The sequence below is a fragment of the Vanderwaltozyma polyspora genome, genomic scaffold (assembly GCF_000150035.1).
Source record: "Vanderwaltozyma polyspora DSM 70294 KpolScaffold1045 genomic scaffold, whole genome shotgun sequence".
In the NCBI taxonomy this organism is placed as follows: domain Eukaryota; kingdom Fungi; phylum Ascomycota; class Saccharomycetes; order Saccharomycetales; family Saccharomycetaceae; genus Vanderwaltozyma; species Vanderwaltozyma polyspora.
In genome coordinates, this window is record NW_001834678.1 from 177,284 (window position 1) to 199,074 (window position 21,791).

Below are 21,791 nucleotides of genomic sequence, written 5' to 3' on the forward strand. Positions count from 1 at the left end.
GAGAATACGGTAATAATAATAATAAAAAAAAGACAAAACAGAATTAGGAAGGTGGGGTACCTTATTATACACCCATCGGTTTCTTTTTCTTTGGTTCTAATGACACTAATAACAATATATCTTATGACTTGATTAATGCGGGGTATAAGGAATTACAATTAGATTAGGAGGATGGTCCCAACATTTTCTCCGGGACAACCCATTCATCGAATTCTTTCTCAGTAAGAACTCCAAGCTCCAGTGCAGATTCCTTCAATGTAATACCTTTCTTGTGAGCATTTTTAGCGACTTTCGTGGCGGCATCATAACCAATCTTAGGGTTTAATGCAGTGACTAACATTAGAGAACGGTGTAATAATTCGGAAATCTTGGCTTCATTGGCTTTAATGCCCTCTACACAATGTACGCGGAATGAACGACTAGCGTCACCCAGCAATTGAACAGAACTCAACAGGTTGGATATCAAGACGGGTTTAAAAACATTCAATTCGAATTGACCAGAAGCTCCAGCAAAGGTTACTGCAGCGTTATTACCCATAACTTGAACACATACCTGGGTCATGGCTTCGTTTTGGGTTGGATTTACTTTGCCCGGCATAATAGAAGAACCCGGTTCGTTTTCAGGTAATGATAACTCACCGTAACCACAACGAGGTCCAGATCCCAAATATCTAATATCTTGGGCAATTTTGAATAACGAGCATGCCACAGTGTTCAAGGCCCCACTGGCCTCAACAATGGCATCGTGAGCAGCAAGAGCTTCAAACTTGTTAGGAGCAGTCTTGAATGCTAAACCGGTTTCTTTGGAGATCTCAGCGGCTATACGTTCGGCCCAACCATTTTTGGTGTTCAATCCTGTTCCAACAGCAGTACCACCTTGAGCAAGGAAACGCAAGTTTTGCTGAGCACGTTCGATACGTTCAATACCATTGGTCAATTGTTGCACGTACCCACTGAATTCTTGACCCAACGTTAAAGGAGTGGCGTCTTGTAAATGTGTACGACCAATCTTAACGATATGTTCGAATTCGGCTGACTTAGCAGCCAATGCATCCCGGAGATGGGTCAATTCTGGTAATAGATGTTGGGATATTTGCGTGACTGCAGCAATGTGCATCACTGTAGGGAAAGTATCATTTGATGATTGTGCCATATTACAGTGGTTGTTTGGATGGATCTCTTTAGAACCTAGAACTCCACCTTTCAATTCAATGGCACGATTGGAGATGACTTCATTGGCATTCATATTAGATTGAGTACCAGAACCAGTTTGGAATACTACCAAAGGGAAATGGTCATTCAATTTACCCGTTGCGACCTCATCTGCGGCTTGTTGGATCAATTTAGAAGTTGCTGGATCTAGACCACCTAGCTCGGTGTTTACAATTGCAGCACATTTCTTAAGAACACCAAAGGCACGGACAACTGCCTCAGGCATACGCTCTCTCGAGCCGCCAATCTTGAAGTTCTCAAATGAACGTTCAGTTTGAGCACCCCAGTACTTGTTTGCAGGAACCTTGATTTCACCGAAACCGTCAGTTTCAACCCGGAATCCTTTTAGATTGGAGATATAACGTGTTTGAACACGAACCGTGTTTGGTCTAATAGCGGACCTAAGCATATCGAATAATGTTAATTTATCGTGATTGAGTTTGGGATCACGTTGGTGATCCTTCTAGAATACCAATTGACTTTAAAATTTTTCCAGTATAGATAGTATTTATAGCAGTTTATATATAAATATACATGCGTAAAATCATGATCCTTGAGGGGGATTCGGTGAAGTATGTTGGACCAAAGAGAGGATGGACGAAGGGGGGGGGGGGGGGGGTGGTGGTGTTCAAATTTGTCTGCTCATTTTTCCTCACGTTTAGGGGAGAGTTAGTACGGCCCTACGGGGAATAGTTTGTAAGCCGAAAATCGGAAGACCCGGGGATATTTAACAGTATTGACAGTAAATTTCAGTTGCCTTTAGTTCTTAGTTCTTATTGGCCGAAGTGATGTTTTCTGTGCGTGAATTGAGGTTTCGGTGCAAAAATACCATCCCAAGTAATCTCTTTAGACTGAAATAATGGTCAGGGTAATAGATCCAAACCACGTGCTACTGCTTTTTTTCTTTTTCTTTTTTTTCCAACTTGAATTTAAAGAATTGAAATTTATAAGGACACAAAAGTGATTATATTTTAATTTTTGCGCCACTAAATAAAAATTTGTACATTATTTGAGTATATAAATATAAGGCAGTTTATCAACAGTAATCGCTCTTAGGATGATAGCATCGATTCAAAATTTATAGGAAATGGTTTAGTGCTATCATTGAATTTCGAGATGAATTTAGCTGTCTTGAATCTAATCTCAATTGCATAAGTTTATATTCCAAGTTAGACGGTCACAAGTAACATATTTACTGTTACGACCCTTTGAAATATAGACTCTCCACTTTAATTTTAGCTCTTTCAACTTGATCTAACTTGCAAAATGTGCTGTAAATCCGATCATCTGATACTCTGTTATTAGAAGAGATCAATGATCTAACGTTAGTTTCAGGTTAATCCTGTGCTACATTTAATACACAAGACGGGTAATAACGCCCAACATGAAATATAGTTTATTCTAACAATGTAATGTATTCTTACGGTATATAACATTTACAATTACCTATCAATCCTTTTGCATATTATGAAATTAGGTAAAAATCCTTAGATAATGATATAAATGGACTGGAATATATTTCTCTTTGAATATCGATAAAAGTACTAAAAATAGAGATACCTTCTAGACTTTTAACAAGGGTTGTACAGAAACATTTACCTCCATCAGAAATCTTCAACAGCTATATTTGCTGAATCAGAAACAATTTGAACTTTAAAGTTCCAATGTTCTTGACATGGTTTGCCTATTACCCTATTACCAATAGAGAGGGGCAGGAACCATTTAATCTTAATTATCTATGATTAAGGGTGTACAAAATAGACAATATTCAACAGTTGTCGTGGCTTTAAACTAGATATGACGATAAAACATTCACGAAACAGTACTAGACACACAGTAAAATTATCAATACATAGGCATTAAAAGAAGGAATAGCGTTGCAGTTTCAAAATCCAGCATCCCCAAATAGTAAATTACCTCATTATTATAATCAACTAATCATATTCAATTATATTCTTCTTAAAGATATGCCATTTAATGAAGGTGTTAAAGTTAAAACTAAAAGAACTACTTAGATTTAAAAGTTGATTTACGGTTACATCATTTCCTGGGGCCTTTATATATTTCATTTTTGATAGCGTCGTATAGCATCGCATGAAATTTTTCAATTATTTACAAATGAAAAGTTTCATTTAAGTCGATGATGAGATCAGAATTGATGGTATTTAAAGGTTACTGGAACTGACAAGGACCACCAAGTTGACAATTAAAAATGGCAAAGAAGAATAAGAAAGACAAAGATGCCAAAAAGGCTCGTGCAGCAGAAAAGGCCAAGAAAAACCAGGTAAAAGCTGACCAAAAGGACAAAAAAAAGGCAAAGAAATCTGGATTTGAAGATGACGATGATATGGATATTGAAGAAGTTTTAGCTAATTTCAAGAAGGAGCAAGAGCTTTTTGAGCAGATTAATATCGAATCAGTAGAACGTCCTTCACGTAGAATCAATCCTTGTATGATCGAAAACCCAAACCATGGGAAATCGGAATTGATTTTATTTGGTGGTGAATCTACAAATAAAGATACTTCAACAACTCAGTTCTTCAATGACTTATACTCTTATACACCTGAGAATGACCAATGGAGAAGATACACTTCTAAAAATTCTCCAATGCCAAGATCCTCAGCGGCAATGGCTGCACATCCAAGTGGTGTAGCTTTGATCCATGGTGGTGAATTTTCTTCACCAAAACAAAATACTTTCTACCATTACTCTGATACTTGGTTATTAGATTGTTCTACTAAGGAATGGACAAAAGTTGAGCAAAAGAATGGACCTTCTGCTCGTTCTGGACACCGTATTTCTATTTGGAAGAATTATTTTATGTTACACGGTGGTTTCAGAGATCTAGGTACTTCCACTACCTATTTGAATGACTGTTGGTTGTTTGATATAACAAACTACAAATGGAAACAGATAGAATTCCCACCTAATCATCCTATTCCTGACGCAAGATCAGGTCATTCGTTCATTCCTACTCAGGAAGGTGCAGTTCTATGGGGTGGTTACTGTAAGGTTAAAGCTGGTAAAGGTCTGCAAAAGGGTAAGATTTTAACTGATTGCTGGTATTTGAAGATGAAAGCAGACCCAACAGCTATAAGATGGGAAAGAAGAAAGAAACAAGGTTTCCAACCATCTCCAAGAGTTGGTTGTTCAATGGTTCATCATAAGGGTAGAGGTATCCTTTTCGGCGGTGTTTACGATTTTGAAGAGACTGAAGAAAGTTTGGACTCCATGTTTTACAACGATTTATTTAGTTACCAGATTGAAATAAATAGATGGTTTGCATTACAATTGAGACCTCAGAGAAAAAAGGTTGTAAGATTGAATAATAAGAGTTCCAAAGATAAAGAAAAAGAATTACAAGATTTGTTGAATCAAATTTTAGAGAAAGCCAATTTGAATGACAAGGATGATAAAGATCAAGAAGATGAAGATGCTAAAGCTATTGAAACTGAATTGGATAGAGCCGACCATGATACTTCCGATTCAGATGCTGATGATGTTGAAGATGCCAAAGAAAAGAAAGAGTACAAGGTTCTAACTCAATTACCACATCCTAGATTTAACGCAACTATGACAGTTGTAAACGATACCTTATTTATATACGGTGGTGTTTGGGAACTTGGTGAAAAAGACTATACTATCGACTCCTTCTATAGTATAGATTTGAATAGAACTGATGGTGTCACAGTCTTATGGGAAGATTTATCAGAAATCGAAGCTGCTAAAGAAGCTGGTATTGTGGATTCTGATGAGGAAGATGATGAATTTGGCGATTCTGATGACGAGGATGATGGAGAAGAAGAGATAATGGATCAAAAACTTGTTGCAGAGGAAGAAGAGGAAGAAGAAGAAGAGGAGGAGGAAGAGCAAGTTGACGAAATGGAAATTCCAGATCCTTGTCCTTGGTTACCTCATCCTAAACCATTCGAATCTCTACGTGTATTCTATGTTCGCACAGGTGCTACTTTCTTAGAATGGGCAATTTCTAACAATAGAGATGCAAGAGGTAAGCATTTAAAGAAAAAATCCTTTGATTTATGCCAAGATCGTTGGTGGCAAAGACGTGATCAAGTACGTATCGAAGAAGATAAGATGGAAGAGTTGGGTGGTATTGGTGAAGTTATTGAAAAAGATACATCCAAATCGACCAAAAGAAGATAGGGATATTAATGCATATGTAGTATATATCATTTAATAGAATAATGCTAATGTAAATTAAGACATTACATGATAACTGTAAGTCAGATATTTCTGAAAGTTTCTGTTTCGAGATCTAGATATACAGACAAATTCATTTAAATCTGTATCAAAGATCAGGTATTCGACATTATTTGTTCCATAACATTAAGTACTACAATGCCATTATTGCTATGTCATGTCATCTTCATTGATGGGAATACGCGTAATTTCTTTATTATCACGTGACCAATATTCTTTTGTTAAAACGCCAAATTATATCAAGATCCAAATGATTTAAATATATAAGAGGAACTATTCAACGAACAAGAGATAGGGTAGGTTAAGAACTAAACCAACAATCAACCATGGAAGCTCAACGTGAACAAGAAGAACCACTTACTGTGGACCAAGAATATGAACTTTGGAAGACCAATGTGCCGTTAATGTATGATTTTGTTAGCGAAACAAGGCTAACATGGCCATCGCTTACTGCTCAATGGCTTCCAGGTTCTGAAGAAGATACCAGACAGTATATGATTCTGGGGACTCATACATCTGGAGAAGAGGTTGATTATTTGAAAGTTGCAGCTTTAGACCTCCCAGATGAGGTAGTCACCGGTGAAGCAAATGATGATAATCGTAGAACTAAATCAAATATCAAAATTGTTAAAAAATTCGAACACGATGGTGAGATAAATAGAGCTCGTTACATGCCCAAGGATTCAAACATTATTGCTACCATTAACGGTGAAGGTAATGTTTCAATTTATGATCGTTCGAAAAGTAGAAGTGATGGTTTGAGAACAACTTTAAAATATCATAAGGAGAATGGTTACGGCCTTTCTTTCAATCCAAATGTTAGCAATGAATTGATAAGTGGATCTGATGATTTTACTATTGCCTTATGGGATATTGATAGCGGTTCTAAATCTCCAAAATCGGTTTGGGATAATATTCATTCCGATATCGTTAATGATTGTTCTTGGCATCATTTCGATGAGAATTTATTTGGGTCTGTTTCTGAAGATTCAACTCTAAAACTACACGACAAGAGGTCTACAAGTAAGGTAATTAACACTATACAAGCTAAAGCAGCCTTCAATACTCTGGCATTTAGCAAGCATTCTGCAAACCTTTTTGCAGCAGCAGGTTTGGATACCAATATATACTTATACGATAGGAGACAAACAACTAAGCCGTTACATGTTATGGCAGGACATGAAGACGCTATTACCTGTTTACAATTTCACCCAAAAGAAGATGGAATTCTTGTTTCTGGGGGTGCAGACAGACGTGTTATATTATGGGATTTGGCTGAAATTGGTGCTGAACAACAACCTGATGAAGCTGATGATGGTTCCCCAGAGATTTTAATGATCCATGCAGGTCATAGAAGTGCTATTAATGACTTCACATTACATCCTACAATTCCATGGTTATCTGCATCTGTAGAAGAAGATAATGTAGTACAGGTATGGAAATGTTCAAAGAACTTATCCAGAGTTGGAGGCACTCCAGAAATTGACACCAAAATGCTCCAGTAATTCATAAATACTTTGTAATTTAAAAAGATAACCTTATAATTAATTAATTATTTATTATTGAATGTGCATAATACATGAAAGATATATTTATATAGCGATTACTATGAATATTCTTATTGATAAAATTATTGTTGGTCAGCAACAAATGATTGGAAGCGTTCTACAAACTTTTCCATGTCATAGGCATCTGGATAATGTATACATATATTGGAACCAGTTTCTTTACAGTAGGTATAGGATAATGACATGAAATCTGAATTTGAAATACTGTGAGTGAAATTTAATTCTTTAATGCTTACCTTAGATGACTTTGAGGAATTTATTTTAAACTCAGAAACATCGTTTATCTGTATTATCTTAGTATTGCTAGCTTTATCATCACTGGTAAATTTCATTTTTTTAATATCATCATCATTAAATCCATTCCTTCTCCAAGCCCTCATTCTTTCCTTCATTGTTGTAGATACTAAATCACTGATCTGTTTAAATTGGTATTCCAACTTCTTTTCTTCAAATGTTGGATCAGTTTCTGGTACTTTGACATTTGAATTATCGTATCCATTGTAAACATTTATATTATTGTAAACCTGGTCGTCAATTAATGAAAGTGGACATTCTACCAAAATTGTTTTATAGAATAACCCAAAGTCGGATGGCCCTTCGATAGACTCTCTTAAGTTTACAGGAATGGAAAATGTGATAGACCCAGTGAAGTCTTTGATCATTGACTTCAAACACAATAAGGCAATACCACAGATGAAACTTCTGATACAGACATTTTCATGTCTGGCAATAGAGTTCAAGTATTCGAATCTGTCAGTGGTGATATGACCAAAAACTGTGGTACCACATAGAGCAGATGCTTCATTCATAAAATCTATTTCATTTGGTTTAATATATTTCATAGGTTCTGAGTTGAATGTAATGATATCTAGAGGTTTCTTGATAGCGTTAACATAGAAAGACTTGAAAAAGGATTGTGTTTGTAAATTAACTAAGTCGATAGTTTTTCCAGGAATACGTAACTTTGGATTTTCATAAATTGTTCTTGGGAAGCTTATAGATCTGTTTGACTTAGTTGCATCATACCTATAAATGTATTCCAAGTCAGTGATATGTTCGTCATCCATAGAGTTCAAGGTCTCCAAAAATAATTTATGGAAATTTGCAGCAGCAAATATATCGAATAGAACATCTTGGCCATGGAACATAACCAAGGAATCATCTATAACACATAGTTCCCATAATGGTTTACCAGAGCCTGGTGTGAATTTATTTCTGTTAAATATGTGACGCAGTAGGTATGGAGGAGCACCTAAATGACAGTTCACAAATTCGTCCTTCAAACTATCAAATTTTACTGATGTAATGATATCGCTTGTTTTAATTTCTTTTACTTCTTCAAATTCCAATTTTTCGTTAACTGTAGTACGCAATTCTGGGTGTTTTAGTACCATTTTTTGTAGAGCGTTAACCAATCTTGAATCCAATAGCAGTGGCTCGCTGTTTGTCAATAAAGTGGCATCATCAGTCAACCCATCTTGGGCATTGCTAATGTATTTAGCACTAAAGATAATACCGTTACTCTGACCTGCCAAAGCTTGACCAACCAATTTTTTTTCGTAAGTTCCTAATTGTCTAAATGACGTCATTTTTATTATAGTTTATATGTATATAAAATATTTTCTATATGTCTGTTGTGTTAAACAGTTGTCTTACTAAAATACAAAAAATATACACAAACAAATATTATAATTACAAAGACACAAGACTCTCCATTTTACAATGACTCCATGAATTTTTATCGAGTTATTACATGCTCTTATATATCCATTTTCAACTTAGCTACCTTGTCTCCAATTTTGCTAATGACAACATCGATGTTAGCATGTTACAAACAATCAAGATCATCAATATGATAAGTTTCAACAATTTCTGCCACTATCTACTCGTATATCTCTAAAAAACGAGGCTCTGCTATAACCAACTCCTGCTGATACAAGACAGCTCTGACATCTTATACCTCTATAACTACTAAAACTATCACAACTTTTACATAGTGAGGCCCCATCATCTCTCATCTCGTTTCAGTTCCCATCAAAAATTTCAAATTTTTCAATTTACATAATTTGACATTTTTCACAGTAAAAGCATCGCACAACCCTTTTCGAAACTGGCTAAAATAAAAAAAATATCCAAATTTGAATGTCACCCATACGAATCAATGCAAGCTCAGGTAAAGGTTTGGATCCAAAGCCATGTCACCTTAACGAGTCTTCAAATCAGTTGCCATTCTTAAAACTGGGCAGAGTCTTGTTGAATGTAGTATACATCGTTGAGTTCTTGAATTCATCTGGAGTGTACCGTGCTGGTTTGCTGATAAGAGTATGGACAAGGGCTTGTATGTGTATCGTGATAAGATGAAGCTTTAACGACAAGTGATGGATTGATTATATGTCGTTCTTTGTTTTGATTTAATTATGTATCTTGAAATGGATTTATTTACCTGTGTCTTACTAATGTTGTAACTGAGTTTGTCTCTTTAACTTGTATACATTTTACCATCTTTGGAATTGGATGGTGTTACCTGTGAATGGGTTCAGGCTAGAGAGTTATAGTAAATTATATAGTACATATGTTCTTTGATATTGAGGGGGGCGATGGGAAGGAGGAGGATATGCAATCAGTTGTGGAGGGACAGAGACATGGATAAACTTATTTTTAGTCAGTTGTAGCTGAATTTTTCTTTGAATTTAACCAATTGTAGAAATCCATGAACACAATTGGGCCAAATCTACCCTTAAGCAACCATTTTTTGGATAATTCACCGTAAATATCTATCAGTTGTGAAAATGCATATGATCTTTCATCGGCATTGGTGGTCTCTATCAAAAGTTTGCTTAGGAAAAGGGAAGATGTTGAGCATACGGAAAAGTAAAGCGAGGCATGTTGGCCTGGTTTTGAGGTGATGAGTAGCTCATGGATTGCCTTTAGTTGGGTCAAGACACTTTCTTGATTTGATACATTCCCGTTATCAAAGAATGTCAAGTTGATTTTGAATAATTTTACTTTCAACAGTTTAGAGATCTTATCTGCTAAAGGTCTGTCTAGAGTGTGTTGGATACATTCAACCATTGCATTCATCATCATGAATACACAGTTTAACAGTTGTTCCTTATTGATAGGTTGATCTTCTAATTTGCGGGATGTAATCTTTTCCACATATTTAATGTATGTTTCGAGTAAATCAATAATACGATGCTTGAAGGCAATAACATTTTCACGAGATTCTTTGACATCTAGCTTCCTTTGATTACCAGAGGCAACTGATGACAACGCCTCCTTTCTACGTTTGAAAATTTCAGATAATTGATCATCTAATTCCATCATCTTTTCATCGTCCATGGACTCATCGTCTTCTTCTTCACTTTCATCATCATCATCATCATCATTTTCTTCTTCTGACATACCTTCCAATGCATCCAAGTCAACCTCACCGTTTTCATTGATAATGTTGTCAGGAAGGTTCAAGGCTTTGGCCAATGCACTAGTGGTTTCTTTATTGATTTTCTCAATATCTTCATCACTCTCGTCACTGTCATCATCGCTCTCTGAGGAAGATTCATCATCTTCCATTTCATCATCTTCAGCATCCTTATCTTTATCTTTTTCCTCATCGTCATTTTCTTGTTCATCTCCTTCCTCTTCATCCACTTCATATTCACCTTCACCTTCAAATAACTGAGCAAAGCCTTCTTTATTTTCTCTTGCGTTTAATACATCGACCAGCACTTTGACTTCTTCAGGTCCAATAAAAGGAACAAATTGCTCCCAAGCCACCAATGCTATCTTCTTTAATACAGCCTTCCTTTGAGCTAACAAAGCCAATAGAATCTCAGTAATACCAACTAATGAAACTGAATCATCCTCTCTTTCATCGTAAAAGGTACATAGATCTTCAACGATAGAAACGGAATCGACATCACCAGCATACAATTGTAGTAAACTCATCGACAAAAGACATTCTAGACCTCTCAATTGAACAGTATCCGATTTTTTTGTTACTTCTTTCAGACATTCGATACCTTTTTCCTTGATAGCAATTAAATCTTGATCCATTTCTTGATTCAAAGGCGAGCCTGATGCTTCTTTATTTGAAATCAATTCTAATGCAGTGTATTGCCAGGAGCGAGTAGAAGTTGTTATAGCAGCCAATTCAGATAGTAATGAAAAAAATCTTTCCTTAGCAATGTTGCTAATACGTTCATTCTCTTTCAAAAAGAAAGCTAAGTCAATTACTGGGGTTAATAGTTGAATAATGATAGTTCCAATGTTCATTTCCAGCTTATGGTTACGTACAACGTGTAAGATGGTATCTAAAACGAATTGATCTTTTTGGATACTTTCAGATGAACCTTTTATTTCATTGGACAACATAATGAATATTTGAGATAAAGTTTCCTCTTCCAAATTTTTAATAGACAATATTTTATTAATTGTTTTGGTCTTCGTTAATTTATCAAAATTAGTTGCACCATTTTCACCAAACAGTATTACTTTAACAATAGGTGTAATTTTTGTAGTATCCTTTTCACAGGCCTCAATTATAGAGTTTAAGACCTTTTGTGAGATTTTATGAAGCATTCTCTTGGTATCAGCGGACTGATTTATCATTGACCTTAAAACATTTTGACCAAACAAGGATTCGACAAGTTGAGCAGGAACTAATTCCAATGATTTTTGAATTATTAAGAATCCTAGATATTTTCTTTCACTTGATGATTTTTCGTTAAAGAATGATTCATCAACGACCATTTTCCAAAATGATTGGAACTTGATTGAAGTAGAAGAAGTGGTTTTAGATTTTTGTTTCTTACTGACATGCTCATCATTGGTAGTACTATCTTGACCCAGAAGGATTGGCAATAAAATATCCCAAACAAAATGTAATCTAGGACTCCAGTTAGCAGCGTTGCCTTGTGGGGTTTCACTTTGATTTATATTCGAATTTAGAAGAACTTGAGTTAGCGTAGGCAAATTTCCTTTAGCCAAAGGATCGTTTAATTTCCAACCTTGAGATTCCAATGGTAAAGATGAGGCTATTTTTTTACCATTAGTATGAATTAAAGATAGATAAATTGCTAACCCTTCATTAGTCAAGGTTAATTTGTATTTATCTAAAAGTTGTACCAAAGACTCGATATACGATGAATCGATGTAAGGCATGAATTTTTCAACAGTTTGGTATAAAGTGAATAAACATGGCTCTCTCAGCCAGTTTTTCAAAACAGCCAATTCAACTAATTGAGTTTGAAATCTTATAGCAAACTTAGATATTTTCCCATTTTTATCAATAAAAACCTTTGCGAATAAAGGCTCGTTTAATAAAGCTTGCAATGCAAACATCCTACCAAACATGATACCTCTCTCATCCTTACCTTTCTTCAACTTCTTGCCAGTTGCCACAGAGTCTAATACTAAGGTTTTGTCTACCATGTCTAGGAAATCATCGATCGAACGCAGACATGTTAAAGGTTGGTCTTTTCTATCTAGAGCTAAATTAACAACTTCAGTCAAACAAAGAGAAAATCCTAAACGGGCACTATTTCTATTTGAAGATAACCCAGAAATCAATCTGTTCAATACATATTCAAATTCTTTTTCAACTTCTGATGGCTTTAATGCTGACAAGTCTTTGATTAATGCCACTGCTGATTGAACCCGCTCTTCTGGAAGATCAGAGGCCAATTTATAAAACGAATCTCTATTAACCTTCTCCATAGTATCCAAAAAATATACCCACAGAGATTGGATTTCTTACTGGCCTTATAAGTCAAACAAACTTTTATTTAAACACTTGGCTTGATACTATCTTCTTGAACTCATCGTTGAAATAAATATTTTGAAATTTTTCAGTTTTAGCGATGAGCTATGAAATTAAGATCAAAGATTGAAAAATTACATACTTAACAGAGGGACTATATAGATACTAATTAATATATATGTATAACAAAGGTAGGATATTGTCTATTGGGTTGGTTGAGAGATAATGATTATATTGGTCTTGGGGTTGGTACTCTATTGTTAAATTCCGCCATGTACTGGATCATGACAAAGATCCAGATTACAAAGGACATTGAAATAAGGGAACCGAATGCAAATATACAAGGAATTGAATTTGCTGCTACGCAGAAGAAAACAATTGCTATTCCCTGGCTCATGAAGAACATCATTTTTCTGATGTAGAGGAGGTATTGGTCTTGATTTGGCTTCTTTTTTGGGTCTTCCATTATTTCGAATTTTACCGAAGTTTCATCAGGCACTTTGTACTGTTCAAAACTGTTTCCAGTGTTTAACAGATATTTTGCTATTCTGAGGATTTCAGATACTACCCTGTATGAATTTGAATGAAACATTTCGACTGAAACTTCATTAGCGTACAATGACCTTTCGACCACAGCGAATAATTGTGAGACATACCACCAGTTTATGGGCGTGTTTGGATCATGTAACAAATTTTGGTACATCTTCACTAATTGCCAGTGTTGAAACTCGATGAATCTTCTGGTGTACGAACTGATTGGCCTTGCTAGAAGACTCATTTCGATAGATGACAAGTTTGGGTCTGAATGCAAACTCGACATGACATCTATTGCCTTATCATGAACTTCATTTGCAGTGTCCACCAAATCCACAATGACCTTTTTTGTATGAGTTTTGCCAGATAACAATACCATTTTGAATAATGTATCTTTCATCGATTGGTAGGTTTCCAATAGATTGGTGCTGTTTCCTTCATCTTTTACTGATGCAATTGCAAACAGTTTAACAAAAGTTTTTTGGAACCATGAGATATTGAGAGACTCGACACGAGATGTAACTGTATCAACCGCTCTGAGGCGAATTTCAGGTATTTCAGTAGCTTGGCACAGGGCAAAAGTTAACAGAATCAAACGAATGATTGAAAATAACAGCATTAATGACGTTAAAGTTTTGATTTTGTATTTTTCTTTTTAGGATGGAAGGGATTGGAAAGGGTCCATGACAAGTACATTGTAAAGAAAACACTCCCTCCCCCCCTTTATATATTGTCCAACTCAACAAGGACCCTGTCTCAGTTTTAAATTCATAACTTGTAGCTAGTTTTCAACCTCTTTTTTTATTTTGCTATTGGTGACGGTTTATCTTTGCTGTCGCGACAGAAGGCTAGGCCACACTGCGATCCAAGAAGTGGAGCAGTTCCTTGAGGCTGTAATCTTTGTTTGCTCTCTTTAGTTATCAAAACTTTGCAAATTACATCACCATTTTAGTTCAGCGTCAATAGTTTACTATCAATTGCTCTTAATCTGAGAATGACCAGCTATTTTATTGTGCTTGGCATCATTGATATATGCTAGCGCCGTGTAGATTCCCAGATAAAAGCAAAAAGTGTGGGCTGACCTCAACTTCCAAAGCAAACATGAACTTGAACGCACTTAACAAGCCACACCGGCAGACAGCAATAATAACAGAGGCAGAACTGGTATCAACTGGTGTCGGCTGGTTCCACCTTGTCCAACAGTCAACTTTCTAGTTGACTGTTGCAATAGCTTTAATAAATATTCTTGAACTGAAACCATTCTGGTTTCGAATGGGGATGAGAAGACAGTGGGGGAACCGAGCAAAATGGAATGGTTTATCCGCTGCGACTGTAATTCAAACTGTCACAGTCACTGTCTCTGTAACTTTGCTAGACTTTTGACCACAGTGACACACACATACAAAAGCCTGAGCAGTAGCATAAAAAAAGAAACGCCAAAGATACAATCCAGTTACCCTGCCAATAGTTTCCACATCACCACACACGAACCAATAAAATTGGAGCAAACTGTGTGTGGGCCAGTGATTTCTGCGTACAGACCAACAATTGTCTTCCCGCAAACAGCACAGCGTCTTACCCGGCCACTGTCCCATCTCACTTTTCCTTCAACTTCAACAGTTTGATGGAATTTTGAACAATTAAAGGATTGGTAACAATACTTTAAAGGATTTTATAGATCTAGAAGTTAAAACTATCTGGGGTTACTCTTTCGGTTTATTCTCAGCTCCGTTTGTTCTTGTAGTTACTTATTTGTTTGTTTTTTTGACTGGGGTGCTACAATTGCAATTTGTATACTTATACACAATCACACACTATATACATATATATACAAGCTGACATGTCTGCCTGGAGAAAAGCTGGAATTACTTACAACGGTTACGTTAACATCGCAGCACAAACTGTTCGTAAGGCTTTGAAAAATGAATTGAAGACAAACACTGTTTTGGCTAGATCCAAGACTGAAGCTAAATTCGTTAGTTTCGAAAATGGTGCCCCAAAGGGTGAACCTGTCCCAATTCAACAATAAGTATGAATCAGTAATAACGTCTATTGTTTATACTTGACGTTTCGTTAGCGTTCACCTATTGCCCATTCTTTGGTGCGTGTGTGTGGTTTTTCTACTTTTATGTATATATATTACAAGACTATTTTCATCCTTTACATATCCCAATCCCTCCCACCGCACCGATCATCATCGTCGATACAGCTGATCGAAACTTTTCCTCAGCTTCTTTATATACGAACATCATTTTATATATATCCTTTTATAATTTAAATATTCAATAAACATTTTAAATGCAATGGTCCGAGTATTGATATGCCCCCATCCAAAGGCAAAATTTGAAAACTAAAATTTGACTCATTTGTTTTCTATTTTAAATGGGTTTTAATAGTTGATAAGATGTAATCAAGTCAATTTATATAACAAGGGGAAGAAAAGCTAAAAGGGACAACTAAAGAGATACCTAATTATTGCTACATAAGGAATGTGGAGGATTCCACGAAATGCAGTATCCCTGCGTTACCATCACCCTTCACTGGGTTGCTTAATGCACAAAGTTCCAAAAACTAGAAATTTGATTCAATTTAGACAGATTGTCCAATTATCTAATAACAAAGCTAAACAATTCCAACTGCTACAACAACAACAGCAACAACAATTGAAATCCAACACCATTGCTAGACTTTTATTAAACATACCTTCAAAGAGGTTCAACTCTACAAACACCAAAGAACAGGAGAGCAGTACTCACACCGATGGTAGTAATGACAAATTTGAATTGAGTGATTTGAAAAGGTTGGCAAGACTAGCTAAAAGGGATTGGAAACTATTGCTTACTGCAATCTCGCTATTATCTGTATCATGTTTGATTGGTATGTCTTTGCCAAAAATTATCGGTATTGTCCTTGATGAATTAAAACAAATAATGTCAAACCCTGACTTCACCGTTGATGATGTGCCAGAGATTGCATTTGGTTTAAACCTTTATGAGTTTATCTCACTGGTAGGGGTTTCTTTGCTAGTTGGTACAGCTGCAAACTATGGAAGAGTTATCTTGTTAAGAGTGTTGAGTGAAAGAGTAGTCGCTAGGTTACGTGCAAACGTAATCAAGAAAACTATGCATCAAGATGCTGAGTTTTTTGATAATAACAAAGTTGGTGATTTGATTTCACGTCTGTCCTCTGATGCTTATGTAGTGTCACGATCTCTAACCCAGAAGGTTTCAGATGGGTTCAAGGCAATGCTTTGTGGTTCCGTAGGTATAGGTATGATGATATCGATATCGCCACAGTTATCTGCGTTCCTATTGTTTTTAACTCCCCCTGTTATGCTAAGTGCCTCTTATTTTGGTAGACTTATTAGGAACAATTCCAGAGACCTACAAGAAGCCACTGGCTCATTGACAAAAGTTGCCGAGGAACAGTTCTCTGGTATTAAGACGGTTCAATCATTTGTCGCTGAACAAAAGGAAATCAAAAGATATAATCATGCTATTAGACATATATTCAATGTCGGGAAACAATCTGCTTTCATCAATGCCAAATTTTTCAGTTTAACCGCGGTATTGGGTGATATGAGTTTTCTAGTGGTTTTAGCCTATGGTTCTTATTTAGTCTTACACGGTTCATTGTCCATTGGTGATTTGACTGCTTATATGATGTATACAGAATATACTGGAAGCTCGATATTTGGTTTATCAACGTTTTATTCCGAAATTATGCAGGGGGCAGGTGCTGCTTCAAGATTGTTTGAGTTAACCGATCGTATCCCTTCTATTAGCCCAACTTTGGGAAAGAAATTTGTACCAAATAAAGGTGAGATAGAATTTAAGAATGTCTCGTTCTCTTACCCAACCAGGGCTTCAAATCAAATCTTTAAAAATTTATCTTTCAAGATCGATGCAGGTTCTAATGTTTGTATCGTAGGGCCTTCGGGCAGAGGTAAGTCGACTATTGCATCACTCTTACTACGTTATTACAATCCGACAACTGGTCAAATTTTCGTCGATGGCCAAGATATATCCAAGGTCAGCAGTAAATCATTAAGACGTCATATGAGTATAGTTCAGCAAGAGCCAGTCTTAATGTCAGGAACGATCAGAGACAATATAACTTATGGTCTGGTGGAGAAGCCTACACAAGATGAAGTAAGATCAATTACTAAAAAATGTTTTTGCCATAACTTCATAACGAAATTTCCAAATTCATATGATACTATATTGGGTCCGCATGGTACTCTCTTGAGTGGTGGTCAGAAGCAAAGAATCGCTATTGCTAGAGCTTTGATAAAAAAACCTACTATTTTAATTTTAGATGAGGCAACATCGGCGCTAGATGTAGAGAGTGAAGGTGCAATCAATTATACTTTTGGTAAGTTAATGAAAAGTAAATCCATTACTATCATAAGCATTGCTCATAGATTGAGCACTATACGGAGGTCAGAAAATGTAATTGTCCTAGGAAATGATGGCTCTGTCGCAGAAGTAGGAAAATTCAAAGAATTGTATGCTGATCCAGGCAGCGAACTTTCAAAACTGCTACATGAGAAAGCAACGAGATCTGAAAGGCAACAAAACACCGCCGAAGATCAAGAAATTGATCCCGAAGAAACAATAAATATAGAAAATTCTACTCCAGAATCTGATATCACCCAAGAATTGTTAGAAAATCCTATAAAGGAAGCAATAATGGATGTTGCAGCAGACAATAAACCAATAACTCCTCGCAAATAATGCAATTAAGATCACTGGTGGATCAGATCTATTATTAACGAGATAATTGTAAATAGTAAACAATATAAAATATTCTTCATTTCACGCCAATAGTGTGTGTTTTTTTTTTCATCTAAAGAACTATCCTTCTAACCAACCCTCACTTTGGTAAATTGTTTCTTGTGATTTCTTAGATCAGTAGTAACTATATAAATATAAAATAAGTTAGAAACAATCAGTTGTAAATGGTTTGCACTTAGATCTAAGTTTTTCGTAATCATCACATAATAGCGTGACTCGAATTTAAAACAAGATAAAAGTAAACATGACGTATGAAATAGTCTAAACTGGCTGCTTTACAAATAACTTCTCTGAAGTTCAAAATTTTACAACATAAAGCTGGGCTAAACTTCATATGCATTCAACTTTGATCCACATGGGCCCCATGATGATAGATCTCTTCGAGTCTTCATACAGGTTCTAACGAGATTGAGTTTCTATTAAGTTATAAAAGATCAGGAGTAGTTGCACAGATGTTGCATATTGAGGTTATGAGATCAGATTCAAACCACTCCAATGATAAGCAGTGTTGATCTTTAAAGAGATCTTCCTGTCAATCTTTAATCGACTTTATATCACGATGGTCTGTCCCATGATCTTGAAACAGATCGCTAAACTTTTTCGTACTATAAATAGAAGTAAATAGACAACAAAGCAGCGATTAATAGTTGTCTTGGCAATAATTGCTGAAACAAGCATCTCGAATTGGGTTAAGAAAGCTGAAAGCAGCCTCAAGTGAAACGATACTGGGGGGAAAGGCAGGTTGATGTATCTTTCTGGAATCCGTTTCGATTATCATGTGAGAGATCAATAAATTTATGTGCTTTCTTGCTGAAACGAAGAATGTATACAAAATTTTTGATCCAATCCCTTATAACTCGAATAATGTTGATTTGAAGTTGTAGAATTCAATATGAACATCGATATATATATGTCAAATCCTGATATTAAATAAGTGGATTTATTTGAAGAATGTATGCTTATTATTTATAATTATTAATTTATTATTTGATCTCAGCGGGCTATCCATATATAAACCATAGTTATATATTATTTATTTAATTGGGTTTGAAACCTGCAATATTTAGTGCTCATCAATTGAAGTACGATGGGAAAGGAGGAGTATTCAATAAGTTATGGTTATAACAGTTCTAAACCAAGTGTTTTAACACCACTGGTTTGCTCATTTTGTTGCTTGGTTTATGTTATTGGATTGAATTTATTTAATTATATTGTATGGTTTCAAGAGTTTGGCACTGGCATCTCTAATCCAGCATTCAGAGACTTCCCATATTATGATGTAATGAACATAATTACTGCATTCTTTTGGTTTTTTTTGAGACATAGAGAAGTCCAAATGCCAATGCTCTTCGCCTGGATGAGTACTTTTATCAATGGAGAATTTAGAACGGCATTATCAATATTTAAAGTTTATGAATCATTGCTGTCTGAAGAGGAATACACTGATGAATATTGGAAAAATCTAGAAATGTATATGATTCAGGATATGTTATTGTTGCTACTGAAAATTGCAATATTTGTCATATTCGTGTTTTTTCCAAAGTGTTATAAAAGTAATGACATAGAAACTAATAAATCCTATTTGGACAGTGGTCTAACTTCTAAAGTAGAAAGAATGTACTTTACCAAGTGGGGGGCCGATTTCGTTGCAACATGTTTAGTCTGGTTTGACTTTATGATTGTTGTATACGGAAATTTTGAATGGCCAATAATAATTGCATTTGGATTCATCTGGTATAGATGGATAAGAGAATGCATTGAAAATAATTAATGACAACTATCATGAGGCAAAAATAAAAACAAATAATAATAATGATAATAATAGATAGAGCATCCTTTGAAGGGACTAAGAAATATTTAATGAAATCTGGAATTTCAACTTCGCAATTTTCTGTCTCTTCTTTTAGCATGGATTTTTTAAATCCCATTTGACTTCATGTTAATAACACATGATATCAACTCAATTAATACCAATAATATAAATAATTGTTTGATATCTTGCTTTAGATCAAACTACAGAGGCTATATCCTTTGTGAAATATATTCAAGTAAGATTATGGCTACGAATATTACATTAATTCTATTTAATCTAAATTAGCAAGATCTAATTAAAAAATAACAACTTCAATTAGTGTATAAAATTAAAGGTGTCTTAGATTATTTTTCAACTTGATATTTAAATGCAATCTGTTGATAAATTCTAATTGAATTGAAAGATATATAACTAAATAATTTAATAAATTTATGTTTAGCTGACTTTAGGCTCAAAAAAACTTTTAAGCAGACTTTTAAAATGAATCTTTATTTTTAATCCAAAAGAATAAAATTTATTCTTTATTAGGGAAATGTCAAGCAAAATATGATTTGAGTAATTAGTATTGTATAAGTCCAAATTATATTAAGTTAACTATTGGACAAACGACAGTCCAAGATACAACTCGACAGAGATCCATCCTAAAAATATCCACTGTGGGAAGAAAGAAAGTATAAACTAAGTAACTATTCTCAAATTTTTATTTTAAAGTTTTAATGTTATGAAGCAACCAATATGTCTTTGCAATTTCAATTCATTTAATGTGTCGTTAAGTTAACTAGAATAAATTGTTTATGAAATATATCAGTAATAGAAGATCCATCGCCATTTTTTCAAGAGGAGGAGGGAAACAAATTAAAAAATTGTAGAACTGAAATGCATACTGACCTTCCTAAAAGAATAACTAAGTAATATTCTGGAGTACTCCTCATCTTTAATGATGATGATAAGGTCAAATTCGCTATTTCTTAAAATGGAATGTGTTACGCTAAACAGTAGACTTCAATACAACCCGAGATAGTTACAATAATAGCTACTAGTTCATCCAAAATATCCAAACAGTAATAATCATTGCATTAACTTTTAAATTATACAACTATTTCATCAAACTATCCACAATTTTCTGAAATCAAATTAATTCACCAACGAACAATTCATAAACAATTGCCATCTAGTAGATATTTCAACTAGGGTTTGCAACAAGACATAATGAACCAATTTGCTAGCATCGAAAGATATCAAAACGACACTCACCTTAGTAAGTAGAATATATAGGACGAGCTGCTACTTCTACTTGCAAATATCTTGAAAATTTACAACATATTCTACATAACTAATATACATCATTAAAACAAGTGTCAGATGGATGCAAAAAGGTTTTCGTTGCACCTCATGTACTGTTTCTCAAGTGATCTAAAAACATTCCATTGGGCAAAACAGTCTAGCAGAGAGACAGCTCTTTCTGGTTCATCTGAATGAGATCCTAGAGAGCACAAGTCTAGAACCATATTAGACGGTAACGAAACTGGGACCCTTTTGAATTCCGATATATCAAATCCAAGAAAAGCATTCGACAGTTCCTAAATTATTCAAGAACAGATCCTGTTATATTGATATACGTTCAATTATTTCGAAGTTAGTTCTCGTACGTTTTTCGAAGGTCTTCAGTGATATCTTCGTAGCAATCTCACAGGCAACACCTGTCGTATACCTCATAATTGGACTTCGTTTGCATTGGTTCATTCTTAGACTTTTGCAACTCCTTCAACGTTGTTATATGTTGATATATTCGAGATATTGGGCCCACAATTTCTTACAGAACAAAGTAGTTATAGAAGAGACCTTTTTCTTACTAGGTATGTTACTAGATTATAGCGTTTTAAGT

General features: G+C 35.0%; 9 protein-coding genes across 9 annotated transcripts; 5 read left to right on the forward strand and 4 right to left on the reverse strand.

Moving 5' to 3' along the window:
- Positions 1-163: 163 nt before the first annotated feature.
- Positions 164-1,621, reverse strand: FUM1 (fumarase FUM1; the record flags this gene model as incomplete). Its single annotated transcript, XM_001645897.1, has 1 exon — positions 164-1,621. The coding sequence occupies one exon, from the start codon at positions 1,619-1,621 to the stop codon at positions 164-166; it is 1,458 nt and encodes a 485-aa protein (XP_001645947.1).
- Positions 1,622-3,424: 1,803 nt separating this feature from the next.
- Positions 3,425-5,377, forward strand: KEL3 (Kel3p; the record flags this gene model as incomplete). The annotated part of the gene is made up of 1 exon (XM_001645898.1): positions 3,425-5,377. The coding sequence occupies one exon, from the start codon at positions 3,425-3,427 to the stop codon at positions 5,375-5,377; it is 1,953 nt and encodes a 650-aa protein (XP_001645948.1).
- Positions 5,378-5,760: 383 nt separating this feature from the next.
- Positions 5,761-6,939, forward strand: HAT2 (Hat2p; the record flags this gene model as incomplete). Its single annotated transcript, XM_001645899.1, has 1 exon — positions 5,761-6,939. The coding sequence occupies one exon, from the start codon at positions 5,761-5,763 to the stop codon at positions 6,937-6,939; it is 1,179 nt and encodes a 392-aa protein (XP_001645949.1).
- Positions 6,940-7,064: 125 nt separating this feature from the next.
- On the reverse strand, positions 7,065-8,591 carry PBI1 (Pbi1p; the record flags this gene model as incomplete). The annotated part of the gene is made up of 1 exon (XM_001645900.1): positions 7,065-8,591. The coding sequence occupies one exon, from the start codon at positions 8,589-8,591 to the stop codon at positions 7,065-7,067; it is 1,527 nt and encodes a 508-aa protein (XP_001645950.1).
- Positions 8,592-9,660: 1,069 nt separating this feature from the next.
- Positions 9,661-12,720, reverse strand: POL5 (DNA-directed DNA polymerase; the record flags this gene model as incomplete). The annotated part of the gene is made up of 1 exon (XM_001645901.1): positions 9,661-12,720. One exon carries the CDS (start codon positions 12,718-12,720, stop codon positions 9,661-9,663), a length of 3,060 nt encoding a protein of 1,019 aa, XP_001645951.1.
- A 272-nt stretch (positions 12,721-12,992) lies between these two features.
- On the reverse strand, positions 12,993-13,916 carry Kpol_1045p81 (uncharacterized protein; the record flags this gene model as incomplete). The annotated part of the gene is made up of 1 exon (XM_001645902.1): positions 12,993-13,916. One exon carries the CDS (start codon positions 13,914-13,916, stop codon positions 12,993-12,995), a length of 924 nt encoding a protein of 307 aa, XP_001645952.1.
- A 1,221-nt stretch (positions 13,917-15,137) lies between these two features.
- On the forward strand, positions 15,138-15,326 carry ATP15 (F1F0 ATP synthase subunit epsilon; the record flags this gene model as incomplete). The annotated part of the gene is made up of 1 exon (XM_001645903.1): positions 15,138-15,326. One exon carries the CDS (start codon positions 15,138-15,140, stop codon positions 15,324-15,326), a length of 189 nt encoding a protein of 62 aa, XP_001645953.1.
- A 460-nt stretch (positions 15,327-15,786) lies between these two features.
- MDL2 (ATP-binding cassette permease MDL2) lies at positions 15,787-18,033 on the forward strand (the record flags this gene model as incomplete). Its single annotated transcript, XM_001645904.1, has 1 exon — positions 15,787-18,033. One exon carries the CDS (start codon positions 15,787-15,789, stop codon positions 18,031-18,033), a length of 2,247 nt encoding a protein of 748 aa, XP_001645954.1.
- A 1,147-nt stretch (positions 18,034-19,180) lies between these two features.
- Kpol_1045p84 (uncharacterized protein) lies at positions 19,181-19,864 on the forward strand (the record flags this gene model as incomplete). The annotated part of the gene is made up of 1 exon (XM_001645905.1): positions 19,181-19,864. One exon carries the CDS (start codon positions 19,181-19,183, stop codon positions 19,862-19,864), a length of 684 nt encoding a protein of 227 aa, XP_001645955.1.
- Between the last annotated feature and the right edge of the window lie 1,927 nt (positions 19,865-21,791).